The 20,254-nt window shown below is 34.7% G+C and overlaps 1 protein-coding gene across 18 annotated transcripts in view; it reads left to right on the top strand.

Moving 5' to 3' along the window:
- The window catches only part of LOC142341107 (voltage-dependent calcium channel type A subunit alpha-1-like), a 294,273-nt gene that overhangs the window by 224,959 nt on the left and 49,060 nt on the right, over positions 1–20,254 (top strand). For 14 of the 18 annotated variants that reach the window (XM_075391999.1, XM_075392008.1, XM_075391990.1 and 11 more), the window contains 3 exons: positions 3,236–3,502; positions 18,864–19,021; positions 19,881–20,226. In XM_075391999.1, the coding sequence (XP_075248114.1) occupies positions 3,236–3,502; positions 18,864–19,021; positions 19,881–20,226 (771 nt within the window). Of the gene's footprint in view, positions 1–3,235; positions 3,503–5,315; positions 5,448–18,863; positions 19,022–19,880; positions 20,227–20,254 lie in introns of all 18 variants that reach the window. The other 4 variants (XM_075392039.1, XM_075392032.1, XM_075392043.1 and 1 more) reach the window with 3 other exon arrangements.

Raw genomic sequence — 20,254 nt, 5'->3', positions numbered from 1 at the left:
ATTTATCAGAGTACGCGTTGACGACAACTCTGTTGGGCTGATCTACACACAAAAGATGTGATGGCAGCTGGCTTTCTGACAAGATGAATTATCTCACGTGAAAGTGGAAGAACGTCTTGCAAGCAAAACTTTATGACCGAATCCAATCTGAGTAGGGTTATTGGAAAATAGAGGAAAACTCAGCCAAAAACTTAAGAAACTTCCTCGGAGCTTAAAAATTTTAGTTACATTAATAAATTCAAAAAAAGAGTCTACACCAGTATTTCATAACAACAGCTGCAGCTAAAAATGTAGAATTCAGAAAAGTGCCTGCGAATCCATCAGATGTACTATAATTGTCAACTTTTGGTGTTTATATTCTAATATTGGTTGATCAATGGAACTTTTTGAACTTTTTCAAGTGATCTAAATTTTCGCAAGTGATTGAAATGGCACCACATGATGAGCTACTGTGTCCGAAATTGCTGTTCACACTAAGAGTTATAACCAGTTGCATTCAATCAGAAATGAAAAATTTGTGTGGAAAACATTTTGGATCTGTTTGCCAACATTGAGCGAAATTAACTTGTTCCACTAAAATCATCAATCGCTATAGCACACATTCTTTTTTCTCATCTAAAATGAAGCGCGAAGTAAAATCTGCAAGCTTCGTCCAATTGAGTTTTATTGCTTTTTTTAATTTTATTTTTTGGCAAGTTTTATTGGAATACTCTAATCTTCTCCAAGTTTCGCCAACCTTATTTGTAAATTTTTCAAAACGTTTCATGTTTTTTTTTGCTCTAGCAAAATATGCTATCAGAAATGTTCAATGGAGCGAAAAAATCATAATATGGTTCTTATGTTATCAGAAGTTTGTATTAGTTACAAAAAATTTTTTGGACTAGTTTTAAACTATGGTAGCTTGAGGGCACAAAATAACCTCAGGAAGCGCCAAGAACATTAAGTTCTCATTCAGCATTTCTTTGAAAGAATCCAACAAAAAGTCAGCTAGTTTATGTGTCATATGTGGACCCTTATGTGGACCAAAGTAGCCCATGTAGGAGACGATTATATGACATCATGCTATAGTATTTTCATGCATCAGTTTATTGTGACTAAAACAATTGTATCTTCAACGCGGAAAAGCTGTTAGTTTGAAAAATGAGGGCTGTGGGTACTTCATCTTGACATTTTCTTTATTACTCGTTAACAAGTGGCTTTCCAGATTAATTCAAAGGCAGCTGGCTGTTTCACTCTCTTCTCCTGAGGTCACCGTGAGGCCGTGAAAAGCTAATGGCCACAGTTCAAGAACTAATCATCATGCGAGGTCTTCTCTAAGATACGAACTTTGTTAGCCCACTTCTACCGGAGAGAAAAACAAAAGCTGCATAAGGCTTGCAACTAATCCAGTAACTCACAAAAAAAATGAAGTGCACTGACACAAAGTGATTATTTATCAGAGTACGCGTTGACGACAACTCTGTTGGGCTGATCTACACACAAAAGATGTGATGGCAGCTGGCTTTCTGACAAGATGAATTATCTCACGTGAAAATGGAAGAACGTCTTGCAAGCAAAACTTTATGACCGAATCCAATCTGAGTAGGGTTTTTGGAAAATAGAGGAAATCTCAGCCGAAAACTTAAGAAACTTCCTCGGAGCTTAAAAATTTTAACTGCACTAATAAACTCAAAAAAAGAGTCTACACCAGTATTTCATAACAACAGCTGCAGCTAAAAATGTAGAATTTAGAATAGTGCCTGTGAATCCATCAGATGTACTTTAATTGTCAACTTTTGATGTTTATATTCTAATATTGGTTGATCAATGGAACTTTGTGAACTTTTTCAAGTGAAGTTAATTTTTGCAATTGATTGAAAAGGCACCACATGATGAGCTTTTGTGTCCCAATTTGCTGCTCACACTTAGAGTTATAACCAATTGCATTCAATGAGAAATGATAAATTTTTGTGGAAAATATTTTGAATCTATTTGCCAACATTGAGCGAAATTAACGTGTTTCACTAAAATCATCAATCGTTATAGCACACATTCTTTTTTTCTCATCTAAAATGGAGAGCGAAATAAAGGCTGCATGCTTCGTCCAGTTGAATATAATTGCTTTTTAATTTTATTTTTTGGCAAGTTTATTGGATTACTCTAATCTTCTCCAGGTTTCGCCAACTTCATTTGTAAATTTTTTCAAAACGTTTCATGTTTTTTTTCTGATCTAGTAAAAATTGTCAGTCAAAAATGTTCACTGGAGCGAAAAAATTCATATATATATATATATATATATATATATATATATATATATATATATACATATATATATATATATATATATATATATATATATATATATATATATATATATATATATATATATATATATATATATATATATATGGTTCTTATGCTATCAGAAGTTTGTATTAGTTACAAAAAATTTCTTGAACTAGTTTTAAACTATGTGAAAAATCCTTGATCGCAGACAATGTGATGAAATTGTATTTAGTTTGACTGAAACACAGAGAAATTTTCAAACAAAATTGCGACGTAATGTATTTAAAGTTTCGGCTGCTTGCTGGTCTTAGTGATCTCAGCCCAATTGCGAGCAAAACAGAAAATCAGTTTCCCCAGGCTGTGTAGTCATGCAATATGACGTGAATTAGTTTCGTGTTCTGTGTATAAAATATGTAAGCATAGTTAGCGTAAGAACGAGCAGTAGAATCACACATACAACCTGCTTCTGATAAATGAATAGTGATCAACTGTAGGAAAAATGGCTTAAAAATATGCAAACTTTACGAGAAATAATTTACTGAGGTAGAGATTTTTATTTGCACCATAACTTGTGCTTTTTTTGAGTTTGTGTGAGGCCTCTATATGCTTAAAATTGCACTTGCTAGAAATCTGAGCATAATTCGAAGCACAGGAACATTGGTCTTGTTAATATGATAAAATAAATATTGTTCATACAAAAACGATATGTTGCCTATAATGGCTTAGTATGATGAAAGAAGCTTCGTGTCTGTAGATAATAAATCCAGCTAGATAGTTCAATTAGTCTAATTCCCGTTTAGCAGAAACTGCCGAGCCCTTATACGTATAGCCAACACTTTCGTCTAACTGAACTCCCCGATTGGTGTGATGACAGGAATAAATGATTAAATGGAACACAAGCAATGATGTTATGTAGTTTTGTTCTTCCTGAAGTTGGGCAACATTAGAACTGGGTCTTGTCTGGATTTAGGACGATGGTTTGGTTGCCGCCGTTATGGCCACCACCCCAGATTCGTCTATGGCCTCGGACAGTTCTGGAGGCTCATCATTTTCCGCCCCTTTACCATCGCCCTCATGGCCCTCGGGGGGTAGCAGTCATCATGGTGCCGCCCATCAGCTCAAAGGCATTCCAAATCTGGCAGTATTGAGGCTTTTCAGAGCTGCGCGCCTGATCAAACTGCTTAGACAAGGATACACTATTAGGATACTGCTGTGGACATTTGTACAGAGTTTCAAGGTATACAGTGGAACCGGTACATAACGATAGGGAACTAAGTTATCGGAATCGGAATCTGCCCTTGATTGGCTAAATGGCAACGTTTGGTTCATACGTGACTACTGGTGGGTGATAGCTGGTATATTGTTGATTAGTTCTCAACATTCTCCGATGTTGGTCTCTAGGAGTCTTAATTGCTGTTGGATGACTTGCCAATGCAGTTTAGCTGTTCTACTGTCCTCGCATCTTGTCTCTGTTGATGTCGCAATGATTGTCGCATTTTGCAGCATTCTGTTCTTGTTGTTGTTGATGTTCTCCTATGTTGCACTTAAACGTGGTCGCATAACAACTAGCTCTAGTTAGCCGCAACTAGTACTAACTACTGCATGTAGATGTACTTTCTAACTGTCTAGCCGTACTCCGTTGTTTCGTTTTTTTCAAAAAAAAAACCTGTGACGCCAATGATGACGGCGTACATAACCATTTAGATCTGAGATATGGGTTGCCGCTTCTCTGATCTAAGAACAGCATCTAAATGTAATTATATATCTATATAGCCTGTTCGCAGCTGAATAAATAATTTGATGTTACATCGGAAGTATAACATTATAAGGCAAAGAACAACAGTTGGGCGGCTGTTAATGGGATCTCAAAATTAACATTACACATTTAACCATGAAATTATTACGTTTTTATTTTATTTTGAACTTTAAAATACAATATTCTTAGAACGTTTGCTGATAAAGTTTGCCACCTGCGTGCATTTTTGTTTGCCATCCTCACCATATTAAGCGTACATTTATCGAACAATACTGGCTAGATCTGGTACCAAATTTGCATTCAACTCCAAATAAAGGCCATTTTAAATCTTAACACTTTTCTTCCTAATCGCGGTGGTGGACTTTGATAAGTATGTCTACTATTATTGGGTTGGAATTAAGATCAAAACTAGTAAAGTTGCCATTTTGGTACCTCGTGTAGCTAGTAAACTAAAAAACAAGTTAAATTTGATTTTGATTTCTTTTTAGTATATGCATGATTGCGTAATTACACACATTTGTATTAACCCTGGTCCCACCCATTAAAATCATGGAATGTTATGAAAACAAACAGCTTAGTTCAAACTAGGATCAGAAATGAATGTTCTCATGAGCAAAATTACAAGCATGATGAAACAAAGCTGTCAGAACTCGGGAAGCTCATGCTTCTTTCCATAACACTTTCAGTAAAGACCAGTCCTAATCGAGTGCAATTCGAGTGCAATTGGACTGTAACAATCCTTTTGCATGATCCTACGAAATACGTTTAAATTGTAACTACTCAAATACACTGCTTCTATCTTTCCAAATTTTCCTATAATATCAGTAGACATGTTGTACTAATCAACGGACTTCAAATCTAAGAAGCAAAAGTTACGTAACTTTGCTTGAAGTCACTGAGAAAATCTGGCCTTAATCAAGATCCGTGCAGCTGTTCGAGATGCAAGCCCGAATTTTGAAGTGACTTCTGTAGAGTCTTGTAACCTTCTTTAAATTATACAACATGCAAGTTTCAAAAGGTCAAAAGTTCATTGAGGTCAGCTATGTATACAGGCCCTTCTGACATTTTAACGTCTGGCACTGTAGACTTTCGGCATTTTAAAACTTGCACGTGTATGTTTTAATTCAGGTGAGGAAATTTTTTGCAATATCATAGAGTATATCTATGCTAAATGTATGCACGTGTATGCTATGCAGACTGTGACTGAGTGTGTACAGTTTATGTACATAGTTGATCAGCATTCTTTGCAGTAGAGTATAGTAATAGTTTTGATGTTGTGATGATGATGTTGCAGGAGAGATTTAACCTGACCACTTGGCCCAATTTGGCTGTGCTGAGACTGTTCAGAGCAGCCAGGCTGATTAAGCTGCTGCGCCAGGGATACACGATCCGGATCCTTCTCTGGACTTTCATTCAGAGCTTCAAGGTCCCACACCTCTTCTACTTACTTCATACAACATCCCAATTCTATTCTTCCTTGTAACATTATCTTAACATAAAACATTACTTTGAAAATGGCTACTCGATGATGGTAAGTGTTGCAGGTGTTTTGGTAAGTGGTACTGTTTGTGGTAAACAAGCCATTAACAGTCTGTTTATTATCGACATTCTCTTTTTTTGTCAATTTTAGCTATCTGTTTCACTGTAATGCTGAATAAAACATTAGTTACTTAGCAAACCGTCCTCAATAAAAGTTAAAAGGTCAGCGCACAGAGCTAAGGTGTTACATGTGAGTTTAGGTATTTATTTTTTGCGCTTAGCTGCTATAGGTGAATATTAATATTTTTTTTAAATCAAACACCGCAAAAGCTCCTTCTATATGATTGCACAATTTCTTTAGAGGGCGTCTTTTTGTAGATGAGCTGAAATGACTCAAGCATCAAATCCAAACTTTAGATGCGTTTCTAACGGTCCCAAAAGTGTTTCACGGAACAGAAAGCTACATGAAGGGGTAATCATTAACCATAATACTGAAATTAGTTCAACCAAGCATGTTTACGTTCATCTTGGTAGTGTCAACTATGGAGAGCAATTGTTCAAACGAACAGGTCGTTTTTAGCATATTCCATATTGCATCTGTATTTAAATCTCTTCCTAGCTTTGAAATAACCTAGGACATATTTTTGGATGATGAGTGGTGTTTAAACGGAAGTAACCAGGCCGATGGTTGATTGCAACAAAAAATTATTTTAAAGTTCAACTTGATGAAAATTGTCTTCGGACCACCGCCGACAAGTCTTCTTTGCAATAATAAACACCTTATCCTTATACATTTAATCTAGTTTTTGAGTCTACCAATGATGTAGTTCACTGATCTGTTGCAAGTATAGTAGTCAACTCTATCACATTTTGGTGAGCATAATCAGGTCACAGTAAGTTAATAATAGCTAAATGGTAAGAAACGATCAGCTAACAGTCTTTCAATGTAATCATTGTCTTTCAAGTCTGACTGCTCAACCATTCAATTTAATCATAATCTTCAAAAACTCTCTAGAAGTTGCAAGGGTGGATTTTTTCTGTTACCACGAATAGGCCGAAAAACGTCTTTTCAATTTCTAATTTGGATGGTTTTGTTTTCTTTTGACATAACTATTTTTGCCAAGCTCTGTCAGCTAAAAAAGATTTACGTTAGTAATAGCCGCACAGCGATAGCTGGGGCTATTATTGGCCTTCTCTTGGTTTTTACAATTCAAAGAATTTGAATTGTATTGGGGAGCTGTCTTTTTACGACTCGAAGAGGAGTAATGGAGAAGTCCTTTTTTTAATCAATTTTATTGCAGTGATTTTTGAAGCGGGAAATGAAACGCGCGAAAAAATTTGGAGTGATTTTGGAGCTGAAGAGCGGAGCGAAAAGAGAGTGGTTTTTGTTCATAGCGCTGTTTTTGAGAGAGCGAGAAATTGATGTGTAAAAAAATTTTCTCTAAGCGAGCGAAATTTTTTGTTCACGTGCGGCTTTTAAAAGCAGTTTTTTGCAACTTTTGATGTTTATGAGGTTTGATTATGATATTGTATCAGTTTTAGCCTTGTTTTGATAGGAATTGAAGGTTTCAAGTAGTTAATTTGAGTTTAATGCTAATTTGGAGGCTTTTGATCAGTTTTGCTGATTTTTAGACGAAATTCAATGATTTTTTGCATGTTGTTTTTTTTACTGCTTTAAGTGGGATTTGATTAGAAGCATGTTGCTCAAGAAATTTTCATATACCAATTCATTAAAGTTTTGTTGGTATAAAGCATTTTGTGCTAAGGAAAAATGACAGAAAAATTTGTTTGCATTTTTTTAAATCTTAGACAAGATTCTTTGTCTATTATGACTTGCCCATTGCTTTGCGAGAGTTTTTCATTGCTCTAATTGCAAAGAGACTTTATTCGGCTTTATGTTTCCTTGAACTATTAAAAAAAAACTCATTAAACTTTTTTAGCTTTTTTTTGTTCAATTTCTTTTTGAATGCCGTTTCTATTCTTGCTTATTTTATTATGGCATTTGTGAAGGTTTAGGCTTCAGAATAACTGTTCTAGTTGTTAAGTTATTATTATGGGCAATTTTTTTTCTTCGAATCGTTTCCGGAGTTCATCCGGCTATGTTTTTTTTAAGATCTGTTCACACATTATCAGGATTTTGAAGTCAAACTTGAGTGGTGATTTTTTGGTCGCGCCAAAGCAGGAAGTGGAGCGAAAAAGCGAGTGGTTTTGCGGCGTGAAACTTTTTCGCTCTAAATTTAAAGTAGTGTGAGAAAACGGTGTTTGAACAAAAATTCGCTTTCTCGCTACTGGTTTTTTGCTCACATGCGGCATTTTCACTCTAATTTTTACTGTTTTTTCAATTTGTTTGAACGGATTTTTTTTAAGTGGTTTTCCCAATCCATTAATAGGTCATTCTAGGCCTAGTTTTTTTTGAACCAAACTTCTATTTCTCGCGTGGTTTTTTCACATGCTGCAGTTTGACCTTGATTTTCGGTTTTTTTTAAAAATTTTTTAACTAATTTTTTTTAAAATTGGTTTGCCTAATTCACTCATAGTCTGTTCTTGGACTAATTGTTTGTCTAGTCAATGGAAATTCTTTGAATTGTACGTCAGGGCTTGTCCTGCTATTTTTTTTTAAGATCTGTTCACACATTTTCATGATTTTTGAAGTCAGAATTGAGTGGTGATTTTGATCATGCCGAGACAAGAAATTGAGCGAAAAAGCGATTGGTTTTGCGGCGTGAAATTTTTTTGCTCTAACTTTAAAGGGATGTGAGAAAACGACGTTTGAACAAAAATTCGGTTTCTCGGTAGTGGTTTTTTGTTCACATGCGGAAGTTTCACTCTAAGTTTTACTGTTTTTTCGATTTTTTGGATCGCATTTTTTTCTAGATGGTTTTTCCAATCCATTCACGGCTCATTTTAACCTAGTTTTTTGTTTGAGTTAAATTTTCATTTCTCGTTAGTGATTTTTTGTTCACATGCCGGCATTTTGACCTTAATTTTTTTTCTTATTTTTTTTAAAAGTGGCTTTCTCAATTCACTAATAGTCCGTTCTGGGTCTAGTTTTTCTGTTTTGTCAATGAAAATTTTTTGAGTTTTACGTCAGGACTTGTCCTGCTATGTTTTTTTTATTTCGTCGTCGCGATTTTGTTACGACCATATGACGTCACAACCACTTCAAATCTGCTTTTTGTTCATTCGTTCATGCAATTTCAACTGAAGTGCGTGTGTCACGTCATTTTTTGCTCTTAGTGGAGCGAGTTTTTTGTTCATTTGCGTGATTAAGCTTTTGGTCACACTTGACTTACCTCACTCTCAAAAATGACTTCCTCACTTTGAAATTGACTTTTATTTAGTTTAATTCAAAAGGATAATGTCAAATGGGTGTGTGTCACGCTAAATGAAGGTTATTAGAGAGCAGCTAATAGAGGCAGAAAGATTTTTCCAGATTTTTAATCAAAATATAACATATCAGCCTTCAATGAAAAGACGAAATTTTCTGGTCCGTCTTTTTTACTGTATTTTAGACTGCAGATCTACGAAGCTATTCCGGCTATTTTCTGGCAATCTGCCAGCTATGTTTCATCTTGTATTAAATTTGGTCAAATATTCAATTCAAAAAGTTATACTTTTCTTTAAAGCGTTTAACGGCCTTAAGTATTCAATTTGAACATAAGCATAGCGAGAGTGATCCTTGAAATTTTTGTGGGCTGCATTTGCATAATCTATAACTGATTGCTATGTTGTAACGTCGGCTGATCCAACTGGTCTAAAGTGCAAAAGTCTTTTTGTGCTCTTTTAAACTTAGTTTTTGATCTATAATTACTTTGCCTCAACGCATACTCTAGCACTGTGTAATTTGTCATAAATCATAATCTTCGTATTTTTTGAGTTTTTTTTAATTAATATAGTTTTACAAAACTGTCACTTTTGTGCAATGGAGTGGCCATGCTATTTCATAACGAGAAATCAAAAAATAGGATTATTTGGTCGCCAATATGCTGTTTCCCATGTGTTAGCTTATCGTTAAACCTAGGTGCAAAGCAATAGTATGAACAGTCAATTACCCCTGTTATCTTGCAAAATGCGTTCAATTGTTTCTTGTGACAGTAAAAAGAACTATAACATTGGCAAAAATTACTAAAAAATTGTGTTAGATAACAGGGGCGAGTTTGAACATAAAAGAAGACTTAATTTTCCAAAAAAAATTGCATCCAATCCAATCAGCAATGCTAAACAAAACTGAGTTTTTTCTTTACTTTTTATATAGGGGTTATAATTTTTTTCAATAATATAGTGAATCATACTAATTTTAATACTAATACTCAAATACTCAACAAGGAGGCTCGGTAATGTGCGTTCGCACATTAATTTCCGACCCCGCTCATCTACATTTTCACTTAATGGTCTACCAAATGAGGAAGAGATAAAAAAAATTAACACGGCCACATGTTCAACAAACTAACAAATGAATAAAACAATCTAACTTAGAGGTCCTATGAGACCTGTGACTACCATAATATGAGTACGAGAAAAGACGGCGAAAAAAATCAAACAGTTTCAAATATTAACTATGACCAAAACTTGTTGTCCATTTTTTGAAAATCATTATTAACCAAATCAAGATGGCATCAGATAAAACTTATACTAAGAAGGTTAACTTGTACTTTATTAGAACAAAATATGGAACTTATCCTCAATGCGACTTGGTAACAAGTCGACAAGAAATGAGCAAAAAGGCAAAATTTAATAAGACATTGCTTTTTTGAAAAGAATAAATTTCGAACTGATTAGAAACATTATGCATCGAATGAAATCATTGAGAGATTCTTTTATACCTCCACAGAGAGCGATTGAGGCCTTTCGCTATCCAGGATATGTTAAACGACTGCAAAAATAACGACGAATACAGGCAAAAAGGAAAAATTTACACGAAAAAAATTGCATTAAAAAATTTGCACGAAAACGATGTACCAGCCAATTAACATTAGGCTGTTCATTGAAAACATTGAAAATCTTCGATTGTGTGTAAATAAAAGTACAGAAATTGTGAATCAAATGGCTGCTTTTATTGAAATACTGAGAAAAGGAAACAAAAACCTACAAAAAGGGGCGAATATGCAAAAATCACGAATAGTTTATGAAAACTGGTTGTACCAAGCAAAAAGACCATTTGAGGAAAATCAAACTGTTATAAAGAACAAAATGTATATCAATAGATAAATGACGTGACATGTCATTAAAGATGCTAAGCTACAATTTAACAAGTTAACAGAAATAAGATTCGCATTTCTCAAAAATCTTTTGTCTTTTTTTTAAAAAACAAATATTTTCAAAATTCATAGACAACAAAAACTTTCGACTGAAAGAACAGACAGTTTGCCTTGCAATTAACTGTACGATAATTGAGCCTCTTATTAGTGAGACTAAATAATAGGACTAAAAAAACATTAAGTACAAGCTGAACTAAAAAATTTCACACACAACTTTACGAAACCACATTGTTGAAGCCACTAAATTTTTAGAAAAATTAACCAGGAGAACATAAAATTTTTATTTGCGTCTCATTTAATCATCATAAAGTCTTTTTGTATAACGACTATCACAAATTGACAGCAAAATAACCACAAAAAATGAAAATTATCTAAATTTCACAAAATTTTTCTGAAACAAATTGTCTAGGCCATGAAGACACCAGTCAAAACGTAAAAACAACAGAGAATTTTTTGCTTGATTCAACAAAACATTGAAAAGGTTTCTAAATAATGCGAAGTCACAAAAATGATACAACATTGTAAAATACGAAAAGAAACCCGAGTCTGAACAAAAAGAGATACGTTGAAGAATACTATTACTCTCTTTTTAGGAATTTAATTTGAAAGTCAATAAAACCATTGTCTATTTACGGATATCAGCTATTAATTTCAGTGATTTATCTATGGTTCACCATTGAGACCTTTCATCAGGAAATATTTGGCATACGACAACAAAAACTAACAGCAAACAGAGGGCAAAAATAAAAAAACTCTACCAAATTCTGCAAGAGAATGGTGTCGCAGCCCTTAAAACCATGTGTAATAAAAACAAAAACAATCTTATTTCCAATTTTTTTAAAGATTTTTTAGTTAGATTGTTAATTATTGTGACAATTTACCGAAGAAACAAAAACAACAATAAAAAGGGGCAAATATGCACAAAAATCATAAAATTTTGTATGAAAACTCGTAGTACCAAAAGCAAGAAAACAATCCGCCATAAAATTAGATTGTACTCTATAGGGAAGAAAGTTTGACCTGTATTTACTGAGAAAACGCAAAAATTGACTCAAATAATATAAGAAATTGACAAGTTCAAAAAAATCACTGAAATTTCCTTAAAAGAAATACATTCCTCAAAGCCATAAAAACCCTATGGTTCTCTGAAAAAAGACTCTCTCTACATTCAGCCTCCTGTTTATTTAAGTGGGAGCTGTCGTTAATGGAGCCGTGAATAAAAATATTTGTCAATAATTAACATTGAGAGCAATTGTCAATTTATTTAACATTGAGAGATAAAACTTATACTAAGAAGGTTAACTTGTACTTTATTAGAACAAAATATGGAACTTATCCTCAATGCGACTTGGTAACAAGTCGACAAGAAATGAGCAAAAAGGCAAAATTTAATAAGACATTGCTTTTTTTGAAAAGAATAAATTTCGAACTGATTAGAAACATTATGCATCGAATGAAATCATTGAGAGATTCTTTTATACCTCCACAGAGAGCGATTGAGGCCTTTCGCTATCCAGGATATGTTAAACGACTGCAAAAATAACGACGAATACAGGCAAAAAGGAAAAATTTACACGAAAAAAATTGCATTAAAAAATTTGCACGAAAACGATGTACCAGCCAATTAACATTAGGCTGTTCATTGAAAACATTGAAAATCTTCGATTGTGTGTAAATAAAAGTACAGAAATTGTGAATCAAATGACTGCTTTTATTGAAATACTGAGAAAAGGAAACAAAAACCTACAAAAGGGGCGAATATGCAAAAATCACGAATAGTTTATGAAAACTGGTTGTACCAAGCAAAAAGACCATTTGAGGAAAATCAAACTGTTATAAAGAACAAAATGTATATCAATAGATAAATGACGTGACATGTCATTAAAGATGCTAAGCTACAATTTAACAAGTTAACAGAAATAAGATTCGCATTTCTCAAAAATCTTTTGTCTTTTTTTTAAAAAACAAATATTTTCAAAATTCATAGACAACAAAAACTTTCGACTGAAAGAACAGACAGTTTGCCTTGCAATTAACTGTACGATAATTGAGCCTCTTATTAGTGAGACTAAATAATAGGACTAAAAAAACATTAAGTACAAGCTGAACTAAAAAATTTCACACACAACTTTACGAAACCACATTGTTGAAGCCACTAAATTTTTAGAAAAATTAACCAGGAGAACATAAAATTTTCATTTGCGTCTCATTTAATCATCATAAAGTCTTTTTGTATAACGACTATCACAAATTGACAGCAAAATAACCACAAAAAATGAAAATTATCTAAATTTCACAAAATTTTTCTGAAACAAATTGTCTAGGCCATGAAGACACCAGTCAAAACGTAAAAACAACAGAGAATTTTTTGCTTGATTCAACAAAACATTGAAAAGGTTTCTAAATAATGCGAAGTCACAAAAATGATACAACATTGTAGAATACGAAAAGAAACCCGAGTCTGAACAAAAAGAGATACGTTGAAGAATACTATTACTCTCTTTTTAGGAATTTAATTTGAAAGTCAATAAAACCATTGTCTATTTACGGATATCAGCTATTAATTTCAATGATTTATCTATGGTTGACCACTGAGACCTTTCATCAGGAAATATTTGGCATACGACAACAAAAACTAACAGCAAACAGAGGGCAAAAATAAAAAAACTCTACCAAATTCTGCAAGAGAATGGTGTCGCAGCCCTTAAAACCATGTGTAATAAAAACAAAAACAATCTTATTTCCAAATTTTTTAAAGACTTTTTAGTTAGATTGTTAATTATTGTGACAATTTACCGAAGAAACAAAAACAACAATAAAAAGGGGCAAATATGCACAAAAATCATAAAATTTTGTATGAAAACTCGTAGTACCAAAAGCAAGAAAACAATCCGCCATAAAATTAGATTGTACTCTATAGGGAAGAAAGTTTGACCTGTATTTACTGAGAAAACGCAAAAATTGACTCAAATAATATAAGAAATTGACAAGTTCAAAAAAATCACTGAAATTTCCTTAAAAGAAATACATTCCTCAAAGCCATAAAAACCCTATGGTTCTCTGAAAAAAGACTCTCTCTACATTCAGCCTCCTGTTTATTTAAGTGGGAGCTGTCGTTAATGGAGCCGTGAATAAAAATATTTGTCAATAATTAACATTGAGAGCAAAATTGAAAGAACAATAGCAAAATTGTTTGAAAGAAGGCAGCACTAAAAAAAATTGAAAGTTTCTGATTCTAGGAATCCATGATAATATCGAACAAATCCCCAATTTTGCCGCGCGCCCAACAAACCGTCCAAAAATTCCAAGTTTTTGCGAATTAGACCAATTGTGGAGTTAAATTCTTCAAATATTAAAAAAAAACAACATTGCATTTTGTATAATTACCGAGTTAAATATGCAAAAAATGGCAAAATTTTAATTCCAGAAGACTTTCATAAGGCGCCTAAATTGAGCTAGCACTCTGTTGGAGGTTGGAGAGTTTATTTTAAGGTTTCGAGGTCACTACGTCATGCAAACTTAAACAAAGTGGACAAAAAAAGCATTTTTTGCCAATTTTTGATGAAAAAAGTTTGAATTTTGAAAATTTTATTAACAAATTTTAGCAAAAAAAACATAAAAATAATTCAGCAACGCTCTTCTATCTCTAACGGTAACAATAACACTCTGCCGTTAAAATTTTAAACTTTTTAAAATTATATTACCGAAATTGAGCCAAATTTTAGCAAAAATTACTGATAATGTGAACAAAGACAGTTGAATATTCACAAATAATCGATAACTCCCTGTAAAAAACGAAAATCGAAAAAATCTTTTTAATTCCATATTCTAGGATGTACGTTCTTTTGAATGATACCACTCACAATTCTGTACGATGAATATATCCATCGACCAAAATTGACTGAACAAAAAAAAACCCAGTTGAGTATATGGTTCCTCCCTCCCCACTAATGTGGGGGTCGGAAAAATAATGCTATGGACGTTATCAAAAGGTTCGTTTCTTTTTTCATCGACATAATCGGTGTTTATCCAATATAATAAAAAAATTAAACATTATTTTAAAAAATAGTATTCAACTTTCATTACATTCAGTGGTCTCATTCTTTTGCTCTCCATCTGTCACAAAAAAAATCGAAAAATGTATATAATACCAGATATAAAACGCTTCGGTCTTTTAGCGCCAGTCAACACCACCCTGTGTGCCTACGCGTTGCTTACATCTAAAAATAGCAAATTGTTTTTGTTTTTTTGTTTTTGTTTGCAAGTTCGTCTGAGGTCCGCAGTTTGATCTCACGCGGCATCGGGGCTGAATGGAATTGGCGCAGAATGACAAAAGAGGAACCGATATTGAAACGCGCACTTATATTTGAAGATAGATGCAAGTATTTAGACAGCTGCGCGTAATAGATTGTTGACAGTTGAATTACTTTAGTCTATGTTTACAATCTCTGTTTTATCTCAATGCAATATATTCCACATTTAGAGCTCCTTAGCATGCTTATTTGGATCTGGCTGAGACAATGAGTTGCACTTGAAATGGATGAATAAAACATCAACAGTACCTTTTCCTCTCTCTGCCAGTTGTAAACTCTACTCTAATCCTCAAAACCTCCATAACATACCATAAACAGGAACAGTTTGCAAAAATACTTTAAATGTTGCAACAACGCTCTCAAACTGTTACGCTTGCGTCACACTTTATTTCTCCTACGTATGATTTTAGCTTCACATATTTTTGCACATAAAATACAGTTTTAGCGCTTTAGTTGGTGCTATGGTATAAACGCAACGATTTCATGCATGAATGTTTATTTGTTAAAGATAAGTTTTTAAATGTTAAAAAGTTTGCTCAATTGTGAATGCTGTCCGCACTTAAGATGTTGCACAATTAATGATTGCAAATAGCGGCTATGCGTATCAGCCTTTAAAGAATCTTGATGAATAATCAGGTTGTGTAGCTGTGCACGTTTAATGTTGTTTAACCCCAGTGATCTACTTTGGAGAAAAGTTGAGAACTGCAATTTCTTCGATCAAGTTGTGAAGTTTAGACAGGTCCGCCTACTATCACCTACCAGTCGCAATTTGGTTTGTAGTTAATTATGCTTAAATGGATCAGTAAAACTTTGCTTTAAATTATGCGGTCAGTCTTCGAGAAAATACCTTGATAGAGCACCTCATTTCAATAAACCTATACTAGATGAATTTAACATCAGTTCTAAAAGTTGCAAGGCAGGCAAACATATCCAAGCTACTCGACACAGTCCAAAATTCAAATTAGAAAGTTGTAACTCTCCCCAGGTTGAGGCCCGAGACCAAAATGACTTCTGGTCAGACTGCAGCAGAGCAAAATGACCTTTGATCAGTTTCAAGTGCAACTGTACTCAAAAACTGATCAATTATGGCCAAAATTAAATTTTGTCGGAGTCAACTGCGCCTCAAGAATCTACTTTTTGTTCGTGCTTTTTGACTGTCCTGTGTTTGTGAGGTCATACAGACCCGATAAATTTGAGCGCTGAATGCACACGTGTGCGCTCGAGTGTGTTTGATCGTAAGTTACCAACTTTTTTCCAATTCGATCTTGAAAAAATAACAATGGGCCAAATAAAATTGGGCCAACTAATTGGGTCAAATAACAATAAATGGAACATGCTTCCCTACAATCAGACATTTCTGCATTTAAATTTATATACGCTCCAATTCACCTCTGATCAGACCATATCTCAGATCAAAACAATTTCTCGACAGATTCGATACAGGCTATTGTCAGTTTGGCTATGGCTCAGACTCAACACAAACCATTGTTTAAATTTCACGGTTCTAATTATCTTATCAGACTTATTAGGTTTCAAAACAGCTCTGATCAAATTTTCCACAAAGGCCATTGGCAAGATTTGAATGCATTTGCATAGAATTGAGTCAATCGACGCACTTTCATCAAAGCTTCATATATCTAAATTCAGTAGAACTGAAAACCTTAAAAAACCGATATTATCAAAATAGAAGGTGCCAGTTTTCCGTAGGTAGCAGTAAATTGAGTCTCACGTGAAATCTGCTTAGCTTGTTCAGAAAACTGTTCATGTCACATAGCAAAATCTTGCTCCAGACAATGAAGGCATGAGCAAGCTGAAAAGATTTCACGTGTTCTGATGGTTATACGACGATTGATATAAAACGAAAATAAACGGTCAAAGTAATCCGACTTATAAGACTTCAAAACAGGCAATTTACAATGAAAAATTGCATTTTGGTCGTTCACTTTTGTCAGTGAGCGTATTGGTCCTGCAATCTTTTTAAGTAAATTTTTACCAACCTTTTGTCTAACGCTTGGGATTTTTTTCCTCAAAAACGGAACAAACAAGTAACGCTCGGAGAGCAATAAAATCTCTTAGAACCTTACGCCTTACTAGGCTCTAAGTATGCGATTCACAAAATTGTTCAGAAGATATTAATTCATTGTTCTTAGAGTTTGACCCTCTCACTTCACCCTCCCCCTCCTCCCACACACACACACACACACACACACACACACACACACACACAAACACACACACACACACACCGCTCCTCACTTCCCACCAATCGTTTGAGAACAATTCGCCCGACTTCAGTCGGTTATGTTTAATAGCCGCGCCAGCAATTCCAGGCGGCTATTATTGCGCTCCTAATTTTTTTCGTCTAACATATTTTTGTTTCGTCTTACCCTGACTTCTTGGAATTGACTTTTTGAATGACTTCACTGACTTCTACTGCTTTGCGGTTAAAATTGGTGTTCGTGACGTCATTTCTGCTTTTAGGTCAATTGCGTGACTTACCTCACTCAAAACATGACTTCTGAACTCACTTATGAAACTTTAAATTTTATGAACATTTACTTATTAAAGGTCAATAGTGTTAAAGGTCAATCTAAGTAGTGTCAAACTTATATGCCCTTATTCCTGAGTAATAGAGTCTTGAGCTTTAATATCGAATATTAATTTTTGAAAAAGCTCCATCATGACTTTTTCCTTGTAGAGCAAATGTGTCTCATAAAAATGACAGTCCAAATCGAACCCAAAAAGTCTAATGGTCTATTAAAAAGCTGGTGGTTGATCTGTCAATCTTATTTCTTTAGTTGTTTCAATTCATGGTAGGCCACAAATGTCTATCGCGGCTATTTTCCGGCAATCTGCCGGCTATGTTTTAATATCGCTATCATAAAATGTTAATATCAAAAAGTTTGATGACTCCAGTAAAATATGCACTAAATCAAATTCAAAAGTGTTTTTCCATCGAATGAAAAAAGCCAACGCTGAAAAATATCAATTTTCTGTTTACCATTGTTATTTGTACCACATCTAGCAGTATAATCAGTTTTCCATAAGAAAAGCATAGCAGATGGACCACTGTGTTCCGACCAGAGCCAACATACTTCAAGTGAGACTCCGATCAGAACTCAAATGTATTGATGGCACGTGGTGGTTCCATCATCTTTTATTCAAAAATGTACAATAATTAAGTAATGGTTAAGTGACTCTGCTTGAAGTCATTGAGAACTTCTGGCGTTTATCGAGAACCGCGAAGCCGTTCGAGATATTAAGTCAGAATTTCGAAGTGACTTCTGCAGAGTCACTTAACCATGCTTAAAACACGAAACGCGCACGTTTTAAAATGACGAAAGTCAACGAAATTCAACTTCTGGCTAAGTAGCAACTTCTGGCCTTTTGACTTCTGGCACTGCGGACTTTCGGCATTTCAAAATGTGAACATGAGTGTTTTAATAATTATTTAAACGTCTTTGATCCAACTTTCATGTGCTCAAAGAAGCTCCTGGTCAGAATATCAACCGCTCGAAGAAGTCTTCTCGAAGATGGTCTGATCACAGCTAACTGGTCTGGGACCTCAACCTGGATTAAACGGAAAATGAGCTCGTTGATGCCCATTAGAACGTCCTGTGCAGTAATTAATCGCTATGTTAACTGCATTCACCGCCAAAAAATGATTTTTACGCCGCAATTCTTATTTTGCTTCCCCGTGACTCCTTGACCCGGGTTATACTCAACCCTTTTTGAATACCAAGACAGTAAAGATCTGAATGTGTTGTAATGTTTTGCTGTTATGGTGTATAGGCTTTGCCGTATGTATGTCTGCTGATTGTGATGCTGTTCTTCATCTACGCCATCATCGGAATGCAGCTCTTTGGCAACATAGCTCTTGACTCTGCCTCTCAGATCACACGCAACAACAACTTCCGTAACTTTGGTGCAGCATGGCTAGTGCTATTCCGGTAAGTTAAAATCACCTTTCCATTCTAATATTCTAGTGGTTTCTCGTGGTTTATTCTTGTAACATCACAATAGAGGTCAATTGAGGTCAAACTGTTAATTTTTGGGGTTTTATTCTGCCACCGCCCAATGGACATATAACTTATACGCCCCCTGGAGCGCCTGCTATTTTGATAGTAACATAGTAACTTGTTATCTAATAACATAATTCGTATTTGGGGGTCATAAAAGCAGCACTGGGGTGGGGGTGACAGAATAGATCCAGTTTTTCTACTAAAAAAAAAGAGAAAGGCGGTCACCACTAACTAGGGATCGATTGTTGCGAAATGAGCTGCAGTGCACAATTTCGTAGATTTTGCTCACCTGATTTTGTTCACAATGTTGTGTGAAATTTAAGTGAATAAGATTTAATTTTAATAATTGTTTAAAAAACTGTTAACAATATCCGAGACGAGTAACGAACTAGTGTTAAGTTTTACAGAAAAAAAACAAACTCGATCAGCGTTTTAAACTGTATTAAATCTCCTTAAAGCCTCAATTATAATTAAACAGGGTAAATTTGGAAGAGCAAGATAAATTCCATTTAGATTTTGCTATAGATAAAATCTGACCAGTGCTTCTTTGAAGATATGTTTGATAACGTTATCATTACAGAAAGGCTGTTGAAGATTGAGTAAACTAACCTGTTAAAATTTTCGGTTAAATTCCGATCAATTGTTGAATATTTCTCGACCCGGGTACACGTATTATAGTAACAATGTGATCCACTACTGAATGATGAGATTCGCATTCTGTTTTTGTGATTGTCATGATTTAATAACTTGGTAAGATGTGTGTATGTTGGTACGCGTGGCCTTGTAGTTGCTCTACGGGGGAGTCCTGGCAGCTTATCATGCTAAGTTGTGCATATCCGCAAATGTGCGACCCCTCCTCCTCTAAGGCACAGCAGTTAAATATGATGACTGACAGCCTATTCCATCACTCGGCACTCACAGCCACTCTATTAGTACCCCCCTCCTCCGTCGCCGCCGCAGCATCCAACAGTAGCAGTAGTAGTAAGGGGCTCCTAAGTTCCGCCTCATCCTCCTCATCCTCCGCCTCTTCCGCCGCTTCCTCTGCCGCATCGGGGGGCGAGCCTGTGGTGGATTGTGGCTCATATGCGGCCATTGCCTACTTCACCTCATTCGTATTCTTATCCTCTTTTTTGGTGAGTCACCGCCCCTTTCTCCCCTCTC

This window comes from Convolutriloba macropyga, chromosome 1, assembly GCF_964194025.1.
Source record: "Convolutriloba macropyga chromosome 1, txConMacr16.3, whole genome shotgun sequence".
NCBI classification, from domain to species: domain Eukaryota; kingdom Metazoa; phylum Xenacoelomorpha; order Acoela; family Convolutidae; genus Convolutriloba; species Convolutriloba macropyga.
Note: the sequence above shows the minus strand (reverse complement) of the source record. Positions and strands in the feature narration are given on the sequence as shown.